This window comes from Poecilia formosa, unplaced genomic scaffold (assembly GCF_000485575.1).
Source record: "Poecilia formosa unplaced genomic scaffold, Poecilia_formosa-5.1.2 Scaffold187, whole genome shotgun sequence".
NCBI lineage: Eukaryota > Metazoa > Chordata > Actinopteri > Cyprinodontiformes > Poeciliidae > Poecilia > Poecilia formosa.
In genome coordinates this window covers 901,499-923,170 of record NW_006800126.1, presented here as the reverse complement: position 1 = coordinate 923,170, position 21,672 = coordinate 901,499, and the positions used below count along the sequence as shown (strand labels likewise).

The following is a 21,672-nucleotide window of genomic DNA, read 5'->3' as shown; positions in this document are numbered from 1 at the left end:
TCAAAGACCTTTGTCAGGTAAGTGTCTGAGTTGTGTTCTGATGAAGGACTGCAAAAGACAAACATGAATGCCAAAACAATGAGTTTTCACTAAAAAATCTCAATGGAGGTCAAAGGCTTTGGTTGACTTCTACCATCAGTGGCTGACCACCAGGCAAGGAATTATCTTGAGACCCTTTTAACTCAGATGAGGATTAGTTGATAGCAGTCAGGTGGAATGGCAGCATTCAGACACACCCACTGTCCCCTGAGCCTAGACCTGGAGGTTCTGGAGAGAGGACGCAAGCACACCCAGCACCGACAAATGAGAAAACTACAACAATAAGCCGATTAGTTCTCAAATCAGACCGTATTAAGGAGTGGCATGAAGACCTTGAACTTACCAACCGCACAGTGAAACATGGAGGTGGTAACATGCAGGAACGAGGAAACTGAGCTGAGCTGATGGGTGGAGCTCAATACAAGCTACAAACTTGAAAGAAAACCTGTTAGAGGCTCAAGAAGATTAGACGGGCCCAGAAGTCCACCTTCCATCAGGAAAGCAATCCGGGTATAATGTAATGGTTCAGATCAAAGCATAGATCTAGTAGAATGACCTAGTCAAAGTCCAGATCGAAATCCAATTAAGAAACCGAGACAAGTCAGTTGATTGAGGTATAAAAGACATTTAGTTGTTTGGAAATGGTCTTGTATTCCTTCCCAGATTGATGAGAATCCATAATTGCGTCCTGAGTGTCGTCAATGATGACATTCCCGGTTGGCATCATGTAAATAAATAAGCTTTTCCACTTTGGGTTTATTTTTTAAAAATGACAGTGAAATTTGTCCATTGTGTTCTTGTAGTTGAAGTCAATTTTAACCATTATTATTGTAAATTGTTGCTCCAAAAACATTAAAACCCTCAAAAGTTTAGTGAATAAAGTTAAAGACTTGTCCTTGGTCATTTGCTGTTTTAGCTCTTAAAGTTTCAGTCCCGATTTATTTCAGTAAATAAAACAAAACTAGTCAGAAAAGGATTCAACTTCAAAACTGATTTAATTTTCGTGGCACAGTTTTCTAGCAGCATGGTTCAGAAACATCATGGCCAGCGTACAGTTCCAAAGACAGACGTGGCTGATCAGTTTCCTGTGGTCCTAACAGTTCGGTTTGGGAAGTAAAGGTCACATTATTTTGTTCCCAAAGCCCAGACTTTGAACATATTCATTAAAGACTAAATGCAGATTCGTATGTGGAAAGTAGGGAGGAAAAACAAAACAAGTTCCAACACCAGCTGCAAATTAGGTTTATTGGTAAAACGAACAAACTGGCAGCTGTTTTGCAATAATAAAGTGGAAAAAAAATAGCTATTTAAAGAGCTCACAACTAATATTATGAGTGACTTCTCCACATCAAACGCTGAATTTTACATTTCATGACTACTCAAGTCTCAAAGAAAAAAAATAAAATGCTATTGCAAACGTGATTAGTAGTCAGATAGCAGCTAGTAGCAGTGTTCCTAAGGAACCTTAGCCCGATTAATTACAAGCAAAGTCCTTCAGTTCCTTTCTAATGTTAGGCTGGAGTGCCGCAACCACCTTTTCAAACCACACCACAGATTTTCAACAAAGTTCACATCAGGCAACTATATATGATGGGCCACTCCAGCATCGTCCAGGACTTCCCCCAAAACCAAAGCCTTGTTGAACCTTTAGACGTGCTTGGAGTCATTTCCCCGTTTGGAAGTTGAATGACACCAACCACGGTTTGTTGACCACCTGTTTCCATGGTAATCTGGTGGCAAACGATGATAGCTACCATGACCAGGTGGCATAGGTCCTTATTTGAAAAATTGCAAATTATGCTTCCATTTGTATCTCTAGGAAAAGTCAAGGTCTTTTCTATATTTCTGTTTTTGGATGATGTCTGAACTTTATACCCACAATATTTTCAATACGCATCGAAATATTCCAGTGGACTGTCCAGGTATTTGCGGCGTTGTATCTCAACCCGATGCAACTCAATGAAGCCGTTGCGTTAGACTGCTCCCAATTTGCAAATGTTTGCCGTTATGTAGCGTTGAATGTTGACGAAATCCTCGTAATATTACGTTTTTACAAACAGTTTCTGCTGTTTATTGCAAACACCTGACCAATTTGAGCTTTTCTTTCAACAATAAACCTAATTTGCAACAAAGGCGCAACTGCAAGCTCCCAATGGTCCGCTCGACGAGAAACTTCTCCCAGGAAGAAAATCCTTTGCCAGAGCACTTTTAATCATGTTTTCCACATTTTATAAACTTTTTTTCCCACTCCCGCACCTAAAATTATTGTTCAGATTATTAAAGGATGAGGTGAAATGGATCGGACAAATACGCCACTGTAGTGTATGATGGATGTGTAGAGGACGGGAAAAAAAGCAAAAAGAAATCAAAGTCGTTGGATGTTTTTTGATTTTTTTTTATCAGCTTAAATGAACACATTGGCAGACAACAGACAACTTTCTGACCAACAACCACCACCTTGAGTTGAAATCAGTAGTGACCGAACAAAAATGACTCACATTGAAACTGGACAGCAGACTGTTTACCAAAAAAAAAAAAAAAACAGATCAAAGATCAAAATGACAGCTACACACTGAAAGCAAAAATTGATTATGGAATGCTGTTTCAGTGGATGATCACAAAATGTAAAAATTACGGTGAAAAAAAAAAATAAATAAAGAACATTCAGGGTATATATTTATGTAGATATACATAAAACTTTCCTACCAACGTCATTCGGCATTCAGAGCGCCTGTCAGTGGTAACAGTGCGAATGTTAAGATGATTCAAATATATACTCTCAGCTGTAGCATGTTTTAGAGCTGCCTTTCAGAAACAAATAGCAAAAGAATAAGATGCCTTTCTTCAATAAATAAAAACTGTTCTGTACATATCGGATGAGTTTGGAAGCAGCATCGTCATGCATACAGATCGAAGTTGCAGCGCGTCGTCATGCTCGGATATCCACATAAAAGCACTTTAGTGAGCAGAATGGAGGGGGGAAAACTATATACATGTAGGCCATTTACCTCAAAGAAATGTTAAAGACACTTGGCTCAAGTGTTTGAGTGCAGGTGTAAACAGTAATTTAGGCCGCAGGACTATTAATAGAAAATAAGCGGTAAAAAAATATTTTGTCAGTCTTTTTTTTTTCCCCTACAGTTACATGTTTTTCTTTTGGAAACATCTGCTTCACATTTCAAGAGAAATGTAGAAAATATATCTATACATATGCAACAACCTTTGGTTGGGGAGAACAAACAAAACAAACAAAAGAAAGAAAATCCAATATTCTGTAAGCAGATTCAAGTAGAAGCGATTGGATCAATACACACCGAGAACCGTGTGTGTGTGTGTGTGTGTGTGTTAGATAATGTGCCTTTGCTTTTGCGATAAATAATATTTACACGCATCAGGTTAGTCTTGTACAAAAAGGCTAGGATCAGATCTCTTCTCCACAACGGAGCTCCCCCTACTTTGTTTTAGGCTTCTTGAAATCTTTTCTCTTTTTTTATTGCACAAATAAAACGTTTATATATATATATATATATTCACTGTGAGCGCAAGATTTAAGACATGACGTGAGAGGAAGCGAGCGATGCTCCGGAAACACGTCGCGACGAGACGTGCGAACACGTCGCAGGTCACAGGTTCGCTTCTCGCAGATGCGATGCGGAGCGGCTGAGTGTGTGAGACTGGCTCCAAGTGTTTGTTATCAGATAAATTAATCTAACGGGATGTGTGTTGTGCAGAGAGGTTAGAAAGGAGGAAATAAAAAGACGGAGCTGGTTCAGTCCTGAAGGAGGCTCTCTTCAGACATCCATCCCAGAGAGGGAAGAGGTTTTTCCCGTCTGGAGTACTTCAGCTGCAGCAGGTCGCCCACTTCACTAATGGCCTCCAGAGCCTTAAGAACGAAACAAAACAAAACAGGAAATAGGAGATTGATATTAATAAGGATTCAAAGAGACTTTATTTGTGCCAGACAAATGGAGGTGGGGATGTTTTGACATGTCAGAGTGGGGAAAGTGGAGGTGAAAGGTGAACAGAAGGCTCAGTGTAAAAAAACAAAAACAGCATTGAAAAAAAAAAAAAAAAAAAAAACTCCCCCCCTCATCACCACTCCTTTCCACCAGAGACCCTATCAGTATTGCAACATACTGCAGGGCACCTGGAAACAATTTACCTTCCTCCTGACCTTTTTTTTTTTTTTTTCCTGATTCCATGCTTTGAGGAACAGAGAAAGAGAGAGGGCTGGCTTTTCCGAAGACGGAAAAAGCGGCTCCTCGGTGTGCCTCACAAAAGCAGGCTGATACCCGTTAAATGGACGATTTACAAACGGCGCTGATGATGTGCTCCTCCGGCGGATGAATAAAGCGTCTTTGGAGAAGTGGAGCAAAGCCTCAATAGAAATTAAACATTTTAAAGCTACGCTACTAGCAGTAATATTTAAAGACGGTTTGGCCTTGCAGGTGCTTTAATTAATGTTTGAGGTGCAAGACGGAATATGTGTGTGTGTGTGTGTGTGTATATATATATATATAAAGGTTGGGTATTCCAGCGAGAAAGGAACCACAAATCATGGAAAGGAATTTAGAGAAAGTCAAGAAAAGCAGGTTACAAAGTCCACAGTGAGGCGCTCTTTATTTTATTTGGCTTAAAATGCAAACTTAGAAAGTTTAGAGAATCCTCCCCAAATAAGTTTTCCTGACTGATGAATTAAGACAGGCCCTATTTTGATCGTGTCAGAATCAGAATAAGATTTTATCGTCATCCTTCTCCTTCCAATGTTGTTATTATATTTTTTGAAAACTGGACTAGAATACAACTTCAAAACCCAGCGTACAGCTCCATCATTTCAACAAACATCACCGCTGAGCAGCAGCTTGCGATAGACTTACGGTATCGAGCATTTCTCTGGTGTGAGCGGCTGAAACGCAGAAGCGCGCTCTCGACTCGATGATCGGCGTGGCCGGGAAGCCGACGACCACGGTGCCGATGTTCCTCTTCAGCATCTCTCGGCCGAAAGCCCTGAAACACGGAGGCAACCCGAGACCTTCGCGTTAAGACGGGAAAGAAACAAACTGAACCGATGGGTCGGACGAGGACTCGAAAGCGGCGATGCTTACCCGATTTTGGCCGGCATGTAGAGCATCAGCGGCACGACGGGCGAGTCGTCGTTGCCGTAGATGATGAAGCCCATTTCGCGGAGTCTTCTGCGGAAGTAGTTGGTGTTCTCTGAGAGCTGCCTGAGGCGATCAGTGCCTAGAAAACGTAAAGAGAGAAACTCAATTTGAAACTTCCTGTTACTTCCAAAGCAGCATGTCCTACCAGCCATTGTTTTAATGACTTAAACCTGTGAAAACTACCAATTTATAGTGTTTTATTCACAAACCGTATATGTGGTTCAAAACTGAATGTATATTATTGGGATTTTATATGAGTGGTATACATTTGTGAGTTGTATGAAACAGATTTTTATTTGAAAACGTATGATTCTTATTTCTTTATGTGGTTTCAGAAAAATTTACAAATAAAAATTCTTTAAAATACACAAGTAGCTAGCAAAAAAAAGACAAATCCTGCCAGCAAACATCTTTAGAAAATGAGTTATAACTTTATAAAACTTGTCTCTGTTTTGCTAATTTAAAGTAAACATGGGCCGGTTATCATTCATTATGATCAAAGTATTCCAGGTTTATGGTTTCAAAACCATTTTGCATCATAGTGTTCCTGTGGTTTGAATTGTTTTTAGAGAAAAAACAGAAAACCAAAAAAAAAAAAAAAAAAAGGTCCAAAGTGATCAGACTTTTTTACGACTTTTAAAGCAACGGCTACTGAAGCGCTTCCCCTCCCCAACCTGATGCTTTGTACCACTTGCCAGCTGGCTGAAAGAAGGCTTTTGCACTTTTTCCGCACTCGACAGACACATTAATCTGTTTGAACGTATTTCAAGTCGTGAAAAAAAAAAAAAAAAGGAATGGAAAGTAAAGTCATGACACGATAGCCAATCAGAGCTCTTTTTTAAATGTTTTTTTTAAGATGGCATAATGTGAAAAGTAATTTTTATCCATCTTTTACTCATGAAAACATCCTTAATTATTAAGAATGATTTTATCTATTAGGAGGGGGGAACAAAAAGTGTTGGACACAAACAAAATTATTTAGGTTCATAGTCACCAAGCTGAAACTAAACAGATATTGGACGATGCCATGTCACGCTGCGGATTCACGCAACTGTGTCCCAACCAAACAAATAGCCACGTGCCCCAAAGTGCCAACAGCAACACACATCTGCCGGGGCAGCGCTCAAACAGCCAGAACAGAAACAGTGGAGTTTCAAAGCAACCTGAGACACAACAAACTCTGGCTTTATATTTACCCGCACATATTTTCCATTGTGAAGAAATCCACAGGTATTCCTGGCCCAGAGTGATCAGCTAGCCAAAAACAGAAAGCTGGCGCTCACACGCCTCAGCCGTCCTGTTTGGGGGTTGGGGGGGAACACGGACGGGAGCGCGTCGCTTTTCCTGCCCCTCTCCTTCACGCGTTCATGTTTGATTAAAGCTTCCGTTTCGATTCAGGCATGCGTCTGGTGTCCTTTCTGTGCGCGACATGTGGAAACCAACAGGCCTTTAACAGGCAGCTCCGACTGTCACTTTGACTCTGTGTCAGCATCTGAAACTTCAAAGGGCTTGAATTGCAAACAGTGACTGAGCTGCAACTAATCATACTGTCACTGGTGCTCTTTCCATGGGCGGGGGGGAACTTGTCAAGCTAATATCCTCGCCGCAAGGTCAGGCCTTCTCTTCTTGGGAAAAGAAAAAAAAAACACAAAAGAAGACACTACAAAGGTTGCAGCAGCAGTTGTTATTCTTGTACCTATCAACTGGGAGGCTTGAAAGTAGCGTAACCTGATCTTAGATCAGCTTTTGGACGGGTTGATGGAGTGGGGTCGGGGGGTTTGAATCAATCAAGCTTCGTAAAAAGTAAAGAAGGTGCCGCCCGAGAAAGAATAACAAGACTTTGTCGTTTATTTGTGTGTGTAGGAGAGTCCAGCAGAGTCGGGTCTGCAGAGGCCTCTGGTCCTGAGGCACCATGCTGCTTTGCACCCACAGTGTGAAAGCAACAACAACAAAAAAAAAGGAGCACACATGTGAAAGTGATAAAAGGGAATAGGTAGAGGTCTTTCCATTAGTCTGGCCCAAAGCTGAACAAAGAAACAAGGGGAGGGTTTAAGATGAACAAAAAAAAAGGTGAACTTATGAAGTAAAAGATGTAATTTTTACTGAAAGGAATCTTCTAATTACAGTGTTCTTCAAAAGTTCAAAAGAACTTTGAGTTTAATTAGACTTTGGTAATGTGTTTAGAAGTACATCACAGATGTCTTAATTTGTAATAAAGCAGTCCAGCTACTTTTTATGTGCTGGTGTGTCTGGCAAGGCTCATGGGAACTGAGAGGAACAATCTTTGGCCTGAGAATCGATTCTCTGGTTGCAATGCAAAGTACGAGCTTACTGCCATCTTGTGGTCGAACCAAACACTTGCAGCCAGATTTTTTTTTTAAACCAAAAAAACTGAAATCAAGTATGAAGGTTGCATACTTCTAATCAAAAGAAAACAAGAATCTCAATGCGAAGTGATATATTGGTTTAATTTGATAACTTTTTTCTATTAGTGCTTTTTTTTGGCACGTACCCAGACTTGTTCCATCCTCTCCCATAATGGTCTTCATGGAGGTGATTATCTGCTGGGCCACAGGAGGCGCCATGGAGGTGGCGTAAACAGCACTGTGAGAGTGGCTGCGCAGGTAGTCGATCAGCTCCTGACAGACAAATCAGTCAAATTAGTTTTACAGAGATACACTGTTGTCTACTGTTACGGTTCTTAACCATTTTTTTCTTTTCATTATCCAGTTTCACAATTCCAGACCAAACATCTGCCTTTAAAATGCTACACTGGTTTTTATCTCTATTTGTCTCCGAGTCTTAAATTAACGCTGAAAGCGGATTCTGATTACCAACTTTAATTATTTACATCAGGTTCATTTCAACATCTATGAGGATTTAGTTTTCGCAAATCAGAGCAGATTCTTTAAAATAGTTTATGAACTTTGATACTTCAACTCCTTTGTAAAAAAATTAAAAACTTAAAAATACATATGTTTTAGCGATTAGTTTAACATCTAAATCACCTTTTAATTGTGTTTGGTGTTAGAAGTACAGACTCAGTTTAAAGAGGGTTAGGGGGTCAAAACATTGTGAATTATGATGTAGCAAATTGAAGAAAACGTGTGATTTAAGTATATAAGACAAATACAACTTGGTATTTAGACATTTTTTCATCATATTGAAATTGGAATAAATATTGTCTGGAAACTCAAATCTTTTTTTTTTTTCAAAGAAAATGAAAGCAGTAAATGGTGCCTCCATAGACTTTTCAAGACCTTAGGAGCTCTGCTGTATGGAGGGAAAGGGCTTTGAAACAACAATATCTAATATGCCTTTTCTTCTTGAGTTGTTAAAAAAAACAACTGGATGAACCGAGCTCGACTTTTCAAAAAACAAAAAGCTGGATTTCTGTTCTTTTTGTTTTTTGGCAACAGTGTTCACCAACACCATATGACGCAGTGAAGACAGGAAACTTGCCCAATCTGCTGAGGATGATTAAGCACTCAAACTATTTGAATCACAACTTCTTGCTTTTACGGGGTAACGTTTTGACGAGTTTTAACCGTTATCCCTCCAGAGCTTTCGCTGCTGACCTTTTTGCCTCCAATGTATCCACCAGCAGCCCCGAAGCTCTTTGTGAACGTTCCCATCATGATGTCGACATCCCTGGGGTCCAGGCCGAAGTAGTCCACCACTCCTCTGCCGTTTGGGCCGAGAGCGCCGATGCTGTGGGCCTCGTCCAGGTACAGGTACGCCTTGTAGCGCTTCTTCAAGGCGACGACCTCAGGCAGGCGGACGATGGACCCCTCCATGCTTTGGGATTTAAAGGAATCTAAATCAGTCAGTTTATTCACTCAGTTTAAACTTCACCACCAATGAATGAATTTTTACAGCTCTATACATTCAGTTATCAAGAAAAGTTTCAAAATATATGATTCTCCTCATTATTAACTCTAAAGTGTGTAAGACTTTATTTTTTTTATAGTGTTCTGCACTTTTACTTTTGAAATCTTCCTTCTCTTATTTCTATCACTTGGTCTAAAGACAAAGAACTTTTATGAATTCGATGAACGCAGCGTTATCAACAAACAGATTACATCAACAACTCATTTCACCTTGAACGCATCTTTCAAGGTAAGTTCCATTACAATATTATTAGATACCAAAAATTCACAATACAAAATGCTACACTCATTGAAGATACAAGAAAATTGCTCAATACCTTTTCAATAATGCACAAATGTTCTTTTCAAAGGCACAGGGTTCTTTTTAAATCAAGAAGAGAAAGTTAAATCAAAAACTGATTGGCAATGTTTTAGTGCTGATTAGTGGAAACTAATACCTAGCAAGGATGTCAGCAGCCATTTTGATTAAATAAAATGCTTTCAAAAGTGTTAATTTCCGTTCCAACCAAACAGCAACACCTGCTAAAGCGAGTTTATCTTTGTTGCTCCTTGGATTTTATTAAGCAAATAATTGCAAAACAGCTTCCCTAACAGTGCATTTGAAAGAACCACTGTGATGTCTGGAGAATGCAAATATATTCAGAGGCATTCTTCAATCTGCTTCACACTGGGACTTAGTAGAAAAGATTTCAGATATTTATTGTGTTAGGAAGGCTAATGGCAACTTCATGGTTATCTCATTTAGAACACAACCTGCCTGAAAATGGTTTGTCTGATAGTAAAACGAAGGAAAGAGGAATTTTCAGTTTCTTTTTCAATCATATTAACTTAATTTCTGAACTGATGGAGTTACAAACTCAGCCCACATTCAGTGGACATACCTGTAAATGCCCTCCACCACAATCAGGATTTTCTTCCAGGGTCTGTGGGTTCTGGGCTGTCCGTGAACAATAGCATCTCTTAGCAGCTTCTCCAGGCTTTGCATGTCTGCATTGGAGAGTAGGAGAGGGGAATGGTGATGTTACCAGCTGAAGGCTTTACAAAAGAAAATGGACAACTATTACATTTGCAATCCACATATCTGACCACCGCCAGAGCCACTGATTAAACAAATATACAAAATTGATAAATAATAGTAATTTTACAATTATAGTTCAGTCTCACATTGCATGTGCTAAAAAAAAGCAGGGCCTTCTATTTAGCAAGTGCGACAGAGTATTAGGGCCATGTTCATAAAATTATGAGAATAATTTATTATAAAGTCAATATATTCTGACTTTATTACCAGAATATTTAGATTTTATTCTGGTAATATTAGGACATTTTTTCTCGCAATTTTTTTTTACTTTACTCTCGCAATGTTATTTTTTTTATATATATATTTTCTCAGCCTGACCCTAATATGCAGTCGTAGGAAAGAGATAAATGTCAAGAGTATAATTGTTGACATTTTAATTCGAGATATGTAAAAAGAAATCTAAATACCTCAGGAAAAAAAAAGAAGAAGAAAATCTATTTTTTATTTAATAAATGAATCAACATAAATCAAGAAGCAGGAAGTGGCAGCTCTTCAAAGTATCGACTTTGGGGGAAATGAACGCAAACTGAATTTTTCCAGACTTGTGGAAAACAAACATCATATAGATTCTTTCATCTTTCAGAACACCGGTCAAAAAACTTGGTGGAAAACTGAGCTGGGCAAGTCGAGACAATGTGAAATCAGCAGCGATCTGCACACACCCAGGTCATTACGCCTGTCCTCGCCACCTGGATAAAGCCTTTTACAGGTAATTGTTGAATGGTGTTGTAATTGAGAGGTTTAGCATTTCTACACACTTTGAGTGTTCTCTCATCCTGTGTGTTTTTTTTTTCCCCCATTTCAGACAGAAGTGAGAGAAGCCACTCACTGTTGTGCTTGAAGACTCGGATGGTGGAGCCAGACAGCCGAGCGCCCAGGACCAACGAAGCGTGGTTCAGCTCGTCGCTCAGGATGAGACAACCCTAAGCAGGGTAAAACAGGAGTTAACCTCCGTTTTGCTACTCGATTTTATTTTATGCACCCACATGCAAACATGATCCATTATTACCACTTGCAAAACCAGCTAATCCGGGGATTCAGATGCTTGAGTTGTTCGTGTTGAGCAACAACTTTTTTGGCCTCGTGATTACATTGTTCAGGGTTCAAATATGATTCCCTCAGTAAAACCGAAGCACTTTTCAAGCATTTCCAAGGGGAGTTTTTAAACTTTTCCAGCACCACACCTTGGAGATGAAAACAATACCAATAAACAAAATAAAAAAAAAACTGCTTTGTTCCCTATTATGTGACGTTGCTTATTACTGTTAAAAGATTATTTAACAATAAACACAACTTTGTTTAAGGTATAGAAAATAAGAAAACCTGCATTTCAATTTCACAGATCAATAACTTATTGAGGCATTACAAATAATACATATTCACTGCATTGAAACAATCCAAGCAATTATTAATAAGGTAAATGTAAATTTCCTGCTCAAATTAAATGTTTGAACACGACATACCAAAACAAGGTGAGAAAATAAATCCCTAAGACAGTTCTTGTTAAATGACATGGCATTTGGCAAATACAAATAATTTTGCTAATTCTAACTGACCCAAAACAGGAAAAGTTTGGTCTGATTTAACTTCAAACAGTAAGAAAAAAATATGTCTGTTCTTTTTACCAGGTGTCTTAAAATGTCTGGTTTCAACTGTAAATGTCGCTTCCCAAATTTAGACTTTTAAAACGTTATATTGCATTTTATTACAGATCCACGCAGTTTGAGTGTTTCAGCACATTTAAGGACCGAATACAGAAAGCAAGGACTTTCCAAACCTTGAAATGAAATTCAAGCATTTTCAGGGATTTCAAGCACCTGTGCGAACCCTGATTAGTCTTAGTTCAATCACTACTTCACGCTTTAAGTTTAATCTTAAACAAAAAGTCAAACAGGCAGACAATTATCTTTCTTTGAACGGTGAATGTTATGGGATTTCAAATAGTGATGTCCCTAAACCTGAAAAGCCCATAGAAATAAATACAAAGGCAAAAATTCCACAAAAGAAAAGATTTAGTTTACGTAACTTCCTGTGGCCAAAGAGCAAACAAGCATGTTGCATAATGTAGATTTAAGACATAAAGATGGGCTCATATGAATGTAAACTAGCAAAAAAAAGCACAGTCGTGTGCGTCTTGCTCCTCTCTCCAACTCTTAATCGTTCTCCACTTGTTTTCTGTCAGGAAATTTTTCTATTGGCTCGCGCTGCGTACAATGAATCCAGTCAAAGAGGCCCTGACATCAGTCATCAACCCTTTGCACTCGGAGTGCTTTCAAAGCTCGAACCGGAAGCTGCCGGCCTTCCTGTTTGAACACGCGACTGAACCTTTTACGCAGACGATGCGTCGGGTTTTCCAGTAACAGTGAAACTTGTTGCTGGAAGAAGGTCACAATAACTAGACAGGAACGCCCACATGATCAAAAAAAAAGGAGTTACGCAAGATTCAGCAGGGAACAAATAACAAAACACAAAGGAAGAGACAACCCCCCCCCTGCCACCACACCTTCCCAGTAAGAGCAGGAATGTTCATGGAGTTGGTAGCAAAGCCCATCCCGAACGCCATGGACGACTCGACACCCAGAAACCTGGCCACCAACTCTTCCAACTCCTCGTGGATGTCCAGGTTGCCTGTAAAAAAACAAACAAAAAAAAAACAAAAAGAAAGAAGTGTGTTCAATTTTTATCTTATCTGCATCCTTTTATTTACAAAATAGATGACTATTATTTGTTAAAAACTGATGTAGCAGCTGGAAAAAAAAAAAAACATAAATTAATTTGTTTTCTTAAACTAACTTTGAAATATTGGAAATTCCTTCAAAAACCAACTTCCAGGATGATTAACCTACCCATCTCACAGCGAGTGCTTCCCACGCCGGCTCCATACTTCTGTGTGACTTCGATAGCAGCATCAGCACAAGGGCCAGTGTTCTCAGCAAAGCCGAGGTAGTTGTATGAGCCCATGTTGATGACGTCCTTCACCACCTTGCCGGTATGCCTGAAACCAAAAATAAATAAATAAATAAATAAATAAAGCGTCAGAAAATCAGGAGAATGTCTGCTTTGATTACCAGAGCATTGATTTTACGTTCACTGTAAACAGTTGGCTGGAAACTACAAAATATCATCTTCTCCCTTCCGCCCCCACAGAGTCTGTGAACGCGCCATACCTAAATGTCTGGAGGTTGCAGTAGCAACACTCTTGAGTCAGGAGGTTGTTACTGCAGGAAGGGGATTTAGCTAGCTGTTTTCTACACTTCTACAGTTTTGAAAAATCAAGCGAGAGGAAGCACAAAGAATGTAGGGAAGGTTCTGGAAAGGAAACTATGTTTTTACAGCGACGGATTTGTTTTCATTCAGGCTGCTTCCTAAAACAGGAAGTTGGATGTCAGAAAATGACAGGAAGATGAACAGATCACAGCAAAGCCACTCTGTTTCACAATTTAGTAGAATCCAATTGTCTTTTTTTTCCCCCAAGGATATAGCAGTTAACGGTAAACCAACACTACAGGGGTTGAGAAGAGACTGCTGTTTTTGCTAATGCTAACTGCACCAATCGCTCATATACAGTTGCTACAGACAGTTTAAAATGGCAACTCCGACAATAATAATAATAATAATAATAATAATAATAATAATAGTGGAATCTTTTATATCAGAGAAGCTGTGTAATGTTGACTGCTCTCCCACAAAATGCGACTTCACCCTGGATAATAAATATTGATGGACCATGACACACAGATGCTTATGGTTTGAACAAAAAATACATTTTTGGTTTAAAGACACAATAGTAAATCTGAGCTTTTCCTCATTCAATATTCACATGGAGACAGTTTTAGTAATGATATAGTAGAAAGAAACTGAAGATCTTACATATATCTAATAACCTGGAGGATCTGGCTGCATCTCTCCTTTAGATAGATAAGTCTGTATGACTTTGTGTTGTTTCTGAAAAATCAGTGGTTTGTTTATTTCTCTTTTTTATTCTAATTTAGTTATTTATAATTACTAAAGAGAACACTGAAGCTAAGATTGGGTCAGACTTTGACTACATTTGCGATTGGTGCGTCTGCTTTTATTATTAACCGTTTACGCTTTACCTGCCTTTGTCTTCATCTACACTGACAATGAGAGTTTATTTAACCAAAAAAAGCTTCCAGCGCTTTTGTAGATACTTCTCATACCAACGTGACTCAGCCAGACTTTTAACAGAGCTGTTTGTCAACATAAATGGTGGCGAATGCCCTACACTCCTAGCTGTTGTGAAACAGCTAAGATAATCACTAATGTTAGTGTTTTGAATATCACAGCAGGATTATCTGTTGTCAGTACATAAATGTGATAAAACACATTCCATTTTCTTGAGAGAGCAGACGATCGCAGATAGTGAGATAAAATTAGACCGGCGCCACGCCTTTTAACTCTTTCCAAGCTGATTTACAGGGTCACTGTAACCACATTTAGATATAACAAACATCGTCTTAATGTCTTTATTTATTTTAAGATAAAGACCATGTGACAGATACTGGTGCGTACAAAAAAACTTCCTGAATGAAGTCACTCTGTTCAGGGTGCAACTTAAGCAACCACTGGGCGTGATCCTAGATCAGCATAGACACAAACTGCCACTGTATGCCAGGAAAACCACAACTATAACTACTTTGTAATGACAGACGTAGAATGTAGCTCAGTCGGTAGAAGAGAACATGAACTTATTTTCATTCTGAGACATGCTTTCCTCAAAATGAACAAACAGATGTCAACAGAAATACACAACGCAGCAACCTACTCAAACGTCCAGTTGTAGTTGTGGGTAACTCTCTCTACGAGGTCCATCTTGGCTCCGGGGACGCTGCAGATGGGCCGGTTCCAGTTGTCCCGGATCCGCATGTACAGGTTCCTGGTGTAGAAGTTTTCAAAGTCCTGATAGAGAGGGACGAAATCCTGTGGAGAGGGGAGGAAATATTTCGACGTTTATCGTGACATTTCAGTATGCACAAGTTATCTTTGTTCTGAGCAAAAGGAAATATTTACAGTTTGACAAGATAAATCGGTCTGAAGATTAGGAAAGGCGTAAAACAATGACGCGAAATGATAAAACTGCAAAAACACAAGATGTTATCAAGTATTTTTGGTCTACTTTCTAGTGCAAATATCTTAATACACTTGAAATAAGATTAAAAAAAAAACTAGCTTACAGCTCAAAGTAGGAACTTGTTTTAAGTCAACAATTCCTTAATATTGATAAAGTGCTAACTATTAAGTGAAATAACCTCCCAGTGGAACAACATTTTTTAACTTACAATGTGGGATAAATGTCCTGGCTAGCACTTTTTCATCAACATTAAGGAATTATTTACTCAAAACAAGATCCTATTTCTTGCTGAAAACTTACTAGTAAGTTAGTTTTTTTCTCATTCCAAGTGTACTGGGACATATGCAATAGAAACTGGACAAAAAAAAAACACTTGGTAAAATGAAGAGTTTTTGCAGTGAAGAGCCAGAAAGATTCTTTTAGCAGAATTTTCTAGAAAATAAAGTTCTCCCTTCGAAATCATTGTTAAAACACAAACCAGACCGAGGGAAAAGCTTCGATTTCTGTCAAAACTACTCAAAGAATCCACTACGATATCTGACACTTTCCAAGTGTCAAACACACAAAAAAAGCTGCCTCACCTTCTGCTCGTCTCTCTCTCGAGCCACGTGGCACTTCTCGATGTTCCAGTGGCGGAGGAAGTCTCTGAGGTAGCCGAAGACGGTGAGGATGCCGTAGCCCATGTAGGTGAGCACAGCCACCAGCAGAGGCGTCTCCTCGAAATACTCCATGAAGGGCTTCTTGTACAAACTGGGATTATGGGTCGCATTTTGCTTCTGAGGAACAAAAGAAGGGACGTTTTCAGTGACTCCAAGGCATCTTTTTCCAACTCAGAAGTCCAAACGAAAGCAATGTTTTATACTGCACACGACGAGCCCTGATTCTTCTTATAAACAGGATTTCTACATATTTTCCTGTCTTGATTTTAGACTTTCCCACTCAGAACTCTCAATCCATTTTTGTTCACTTTTAAAGGATAAATACAAAAAAAAGAATGTGCCAACTTTAATTACTTACGTACTTGAACAAAAATGTGACGTTGAACATAAGAGGTAAATGTATAAATATAAAAAAAGATAACCATTTATCTATCCTTGAGATTAGATGAGTCATGGAAAAGACACAACACTAAAACTATATACAGGCTCCTGAATGCGTTGCAGAACAGCAGGGATTACTTATTAAACTCTTTATCTTAGAAAAGGTTAAACAGTAAATCGAGACTCCAATGCTTTTTTTTTTTCTTTTTACAAAGACCCGGTCTGCTGCACACACAGGGTTAGCAAGGAAGTTATTAATCCAGAGTTGTAAATGTATTGATCTTGAAATGCAGGAGAGCTTAAATCTTGTCGGAGGAGAACATGTAAGCAGAATTTCGAGCTGAACTGGAGGAATTTCTACTTGAGTGCAGTCGCTCATTACGAGCTCTGCCCAGCAGCTAGAGCAGCCACTTCTCATGTGACCGGTCATGCTTCTCAATGAAATACCTCGGAGCAGCTCAAAGTGTACTGTGTGTATCGTTTGTACATTGTAAAAGTCTGCCAAACAGGTTCAGCTCTGAAACAGCCGAGAAAATGCTCAACATGGTGGACAGTTGGGAGTTTATGGAAGAAAAAAAATAAACTCAGATGAACCTCGTAGAGCAAATGATACCAACGAATTAAGCAGCTAAACAGAGATTAAAGTGAAGTGGGCACCAGAAGAAGTGAAGAGAATGCTTCACTTGCTTGTTCTGCATCTCAGTGGCAGACGATCAGATTACATTGTGTACACAATAGGGGGAAGCTTGTGGTGTAAGCACATCGTGTTTGGTTCAAGCTGGATAATAAATAAGCAAGCCAGAATTCTGTTTGCAAAAAGAAACAAAAAATGCTGATCCGGTGTGGAGACAATCTGAAGTACCGAGGGGATTGTTTACATGCCTTTCGGATTCCAGTATCGGGACGTTTTTTTCCCCCACGTCAGAATTACGTCAAATATGTTGAGAAAAAAATTCAGGGCAATTTACAGCTAGAAATGGATTAGAGTTTTGAATAATATTTAACTTCCCGTAAAAGTGGAATTACACAGCATCGCTCTTTGGATCCTTCTACTGGCCAAAGCCAATATAAGGAGCCACATCCTGTTTATGAAGAGACCGTACAAAAATGGTTAGAAACTTGGACGTGCAATCTTCAGCCGGACATACTCTGACCAATGATCAGATAGTCCAAAATCTCTTCAAATCAAAAATACTTCATTTATCCCAAAGGGAAATTAAATGTCATAACTCATATCATCAAATTCTATTCAAAGAGTCTTTTCGAGTGACAAGGCTGTGAACAGGAAGGATCTCCAGTAGCAGTCAGATTTGCAAAGAATCAGAAGAAGCCTCTGACTGAAGACATTGTTGTTCCATGACAGTGCCATGACTGTCATCACGACTAAACCTGTCGCAATAAATCAATTCATTGCATGATAAATTAAAAAGAGTGTAATAATTTCCATTCTGATGATTAATGCTTTTTGAAGGGCTATTGTTGTTTAGAGAGACTTTGTAGACCAAAGTGTTCTTTACAAAATTAAAGTTTATAGATGTTCAAGAGAGTGAACTTACATTATTATACCGTAACAATATATTACTTAAAAATGATCTCAAATTAACAATGTTATCGTTTATCGCAATAATCTCCAGGACAATTTATTGTCCAGTAAAATTCGTGTTTGTGACAGGCCTGGCTATGGCATAGCGACAGCTCAATTTTCCATAATCAGTTACTAGCAAGCGCTGCTAAGCCACCTCGTTTGCTTTTGCTGCTGCTCTTTAAATCTCTGTCAGAAGACCGTCGTTCTTGATGGAAGAGACGGCATCTGGAATCAGAACCAGCAACTTCAGCGATTACAAAATACTCCATCTGGAAGTCATTCAGAAATATCATGTTGGTGCATTTCTACTTTAGATTGATTGTTGTTTACAACTCCAGATGGTAACTAGCTAGGGAACATTCTTCCTTTTGACGCCATAAATCCCACCTCTTACTGAAAGCAATTTGAGCTGTGGTAAGATTGCGTCTCTGCCTTAACTCCCTGTAGGCTGACCTGATATGCTTTTGCTCAAAACACGAACCCAGTGGATGAAAACAATTGAAGCAGTGGAATATGACGTTCACTACAGTGTATTTGATCTTATTCTGGGGAGAAAATCACCCTCACACCCAAATGAAGAATGTGTACTGTTTAAAAATCAAACTATTAAAATGGACCGCGCCCTTTCAAGCCTGGAGACATCCAGCTGATGGGACAAGTCAAAGCACCGCTGAGCCTCCCTCTCCCTGGGAACAGACACCACCTCCGACACCACAGGACACTTGTCATCTTCAAACTCAAGTCACTAAACAGAGACATGTCTAACCTCACCAAGCGGCGCATATGGCATGGAAACAACAGGGTGTAAAGTTACAGATGGAGGAGGGTGAGGGGGGAAGTCATCACTACAATCATCCCTGATCAGGTTTCTCAGTCCACAACAGTGTTAAAATTACACAAGTTAAGGGTGGCCGTTCCAGTAGCCCTCTTTGAAATGGACAATTATGAATATAACACTGGCATTTCAGAATTTACATTTCGAACAAGCAATAGAAAATGTGTGCTATACGACATAACTAATGTCTAATACAAATATTTGCGTCAACTCCCACTAAAGAGCGTTAGAAGCTAACTGTACGAGGTAATTACAATGATATTAGCAGCGGTATATTGTTATACTGACATGTAGCCGAGCCTTGCACGTTTCTGCTCAGGGAAACCACTCCCACACAAGAATTTAGCCGCTAAACAAACACGGCAAATATAAATATATACCTCATAGAACGAATCGGATACTATGTTTATATAAAATAAAAAGTAACACTTTGTCACTAGCCTCTTCCGGTCTTCTCTCCGTGACGGTTGGGCCTTACCTTCTCCCCGGAGCGACTGTACTTCTGTGACTGCTGAAACAGACAGTGGTTCTTCACGTAGCCATTTTTACTCGCGTTTTTTCCGTTTAACGTCCGGCGGCAGGCGTCTCCGTTCAGCAGCTTCGTCGAGGAGCTTTCCGTCATGGTTCCCCCGGGTAAATTTCACGAACTGAGTGGACTCAACTTGTGTAGTGATTCAGAATGTGAAGTCAGGATTTGAGATAAGTAGGGGGAAGACGGATTCAACGCCCACTCTGCCACTGCCCTGTGACCGCACCGAGGTTGCCGGAAATTCACGCCCCTGTGTGGTTCTCTCGACCAATAGCGTGAAGTCAATGCAAAGATCGTCTATTTAAACAGTAATCATTATTATCAGAATCTGAACAGCATTTTATTTGCCAAAGGTCATTCGTCATCTTTTGGAACACTGTGAGATCTCTCACATTTTTTTCAGTCTTTCTTTAGCGTGAGACGCCGTGAAGCTCAGCCCACAGAGATATAACCTATGGTAACCTTTTAGGACAGCGAACCTTTTCCCGTGACGCTGCTGGGTTGAATTGGAAAAATACACAAGGGTAAAGGTGGGTTATACAAGTAAAATAAAGTTAGGGAAGCGGAGAGGAGAGAAATACAGGGCTCCATCACCATAATATCGTTTTATTTGGCGTTCGTTCAGCAAATATGAATTAGATTTGGTTTATAGAGAACTTTGTAGACTTTTACTCTCAATAGCTCTAAAATAATCACAATTAAAAAATGTCGCTTGTAAATACAAAACCAAATATTAAATAAATAACTGAATTTTAATTTACAATTTATAGAATACAATTACACATAAATTAACACTTTTCTATTTGTATTTGTAACTAGGAAATGGCATGGCATGGCATTTAATGAACATTAATACATTTAATGCCATGGCATTAAACAACAATTGCTTTGTTGTTTAACTATTTAAATCTTTTACTGCAGTAAAAGATTTAAATAGTTAAACAACAAAGCAATTCTAAAACACTAAAAATGCACTTTAATACGTTAACTATAACACAAATGAAGAGATAAATCTTCAATTACTTATGTTGACCTTTTAACCCTTGTGCCTGCGAGGACTGAGGCAACTGATACAAGGGATATGGGTGTGGGGTCAGTTGGACCTCATTTGTAAACACAAGGGTTAAATAGTAAAAGTGCAATAGAAACAAATTAAGATAGTTAAATTAGATATGCAGAAAAAGTAAGAACAAAATATCTATATAAATAAACATTAACATTTGCGATCATTAACACTCTCAGCTGTTAATGATCGCAATGAACGCTATGAACGATAGCGTTCATTCTTTGAACGCTGTCGTTCAAAGAATGAAAACTAAACAACAGCTCACTGTTAGTTTTAGTTCTTAAGTTAGGTTCCACTGTAATGACAGAAACATTCACTCACACATTCAAATCATTATTGAATTCACGTGTTGCATGCAGCCACTCCCAGGGCCAAAAGCACAAAACCAAGCGCCAAAGCCTGCAGACTGGCTCTGCAAAAACTCTGCATTCAAGCCTTACATAACCAAGTGCGATGCAAAGTGTCAATGCAATGGGGACGAGTCATGGAGGATCATGTTTCTCTATCTGGCAATCTGTGAATTACCCTAGGTGGTTTATGTGCCTCTGGAAGAGCAGTCAACAATTTCCATAGAGGAACTCCTAAACCCTTATAACAGAAAAGGCTGGGAGAGGATGAGTTGTCTCTCAAGTTCATACTTCTGGCAATGCTGTGTACAAACAGGAGACCTGTTCATTCCAAAAGCCTCACAATCAACTGATCAGCTACATCAGCTAATATGTTTTGGATTAGTGTAGCACAGATGTGACTTACTTACTTAAATTTTAAACAAGTTCATGGTGTTTTAACATCTTTCTATTACAAACTACTGTCAATGATGACATCACAGAATTGCTTATTCTCAGTTGATGTGTTTCAATCTTTATTCCGGTTATTTATTTATTTATTTATTTTATAGACTTTATTACTTTTATCTTTACTTTTACTGTTTTTGGTGTTATTTTTAGGGATTTTTTTTACATTAAATATTAAATACTGCCTTACCATTGCACTACAATCCTGGTGTGCAGCAATTTGATTATAATTTTGTAAAAAAAAAATACACATGTATTTTCAAAATAATTAAGTTGCGCGTCAGCATTTTCTACATTGATAATGTCATCTGCTCTCCTGCAGAATTCTTAAAGAAAGTTCATTTCAACTTATAATGCAACAAACCTCAGGTGATGCAAAACTGTCTAATAAAATCTTCCTACTTCAAAGCGCACGCAGTAATTGTAATATAAGATAATGCTCAGCATTATCTTACTTGCAGATACATTTCACAGCAGAACCCCATGCAGAGTTGATTATTCATTTAGTGGTGGGAAACTGGAGACAGAATTCCAAGTCTCGCCTCCTTCCCTCTTCCTGTTG

General features: G+C 38.9%; 1 protein-coding gene across 1 annotated transcript; it reads right to left on the bottom strand.

Moving 5' to 3' along the window:
• Window positions 1-1,015: 1,015 nt before the first annotated feature.
• Window positions 1,016-19,478, bottom strand: sptlc2b (serine palmitoyltransferase, long chain base subunit 2b). Its single transcript, XM_007566146.2, has 12 exons — window positions 19,200-19,478; window positions 15,843-16,037; window positions 14,956-15,110; window positions 13,016-13,164; window positions 12,673-12,797; window positions 10,999-11,092; window positions 9,973-10,078; window positions 8,780-8,999; window positions 7,714-7,840; window positions 5,145-5,280; window positions 4,917-5,046; window positions 1,016-3,922 (listed from the first exon to the last, which is right to left on the bottom strand). The coding sequence occupies exons 1-12, from the start codon at window positions 19,341-19,343 to the stop codon at window positions 3,809-3,811; spliced, it is 1,695 nt and encodes a 564-aa protein (XP_007566208.1). The 5' UTR covers window positions 19,344-19,478; the 3' UTR covers window positions 1,016-3,808.
• Window positions 19,479-21,672: the final 2,194 nt, after the last annotated feature.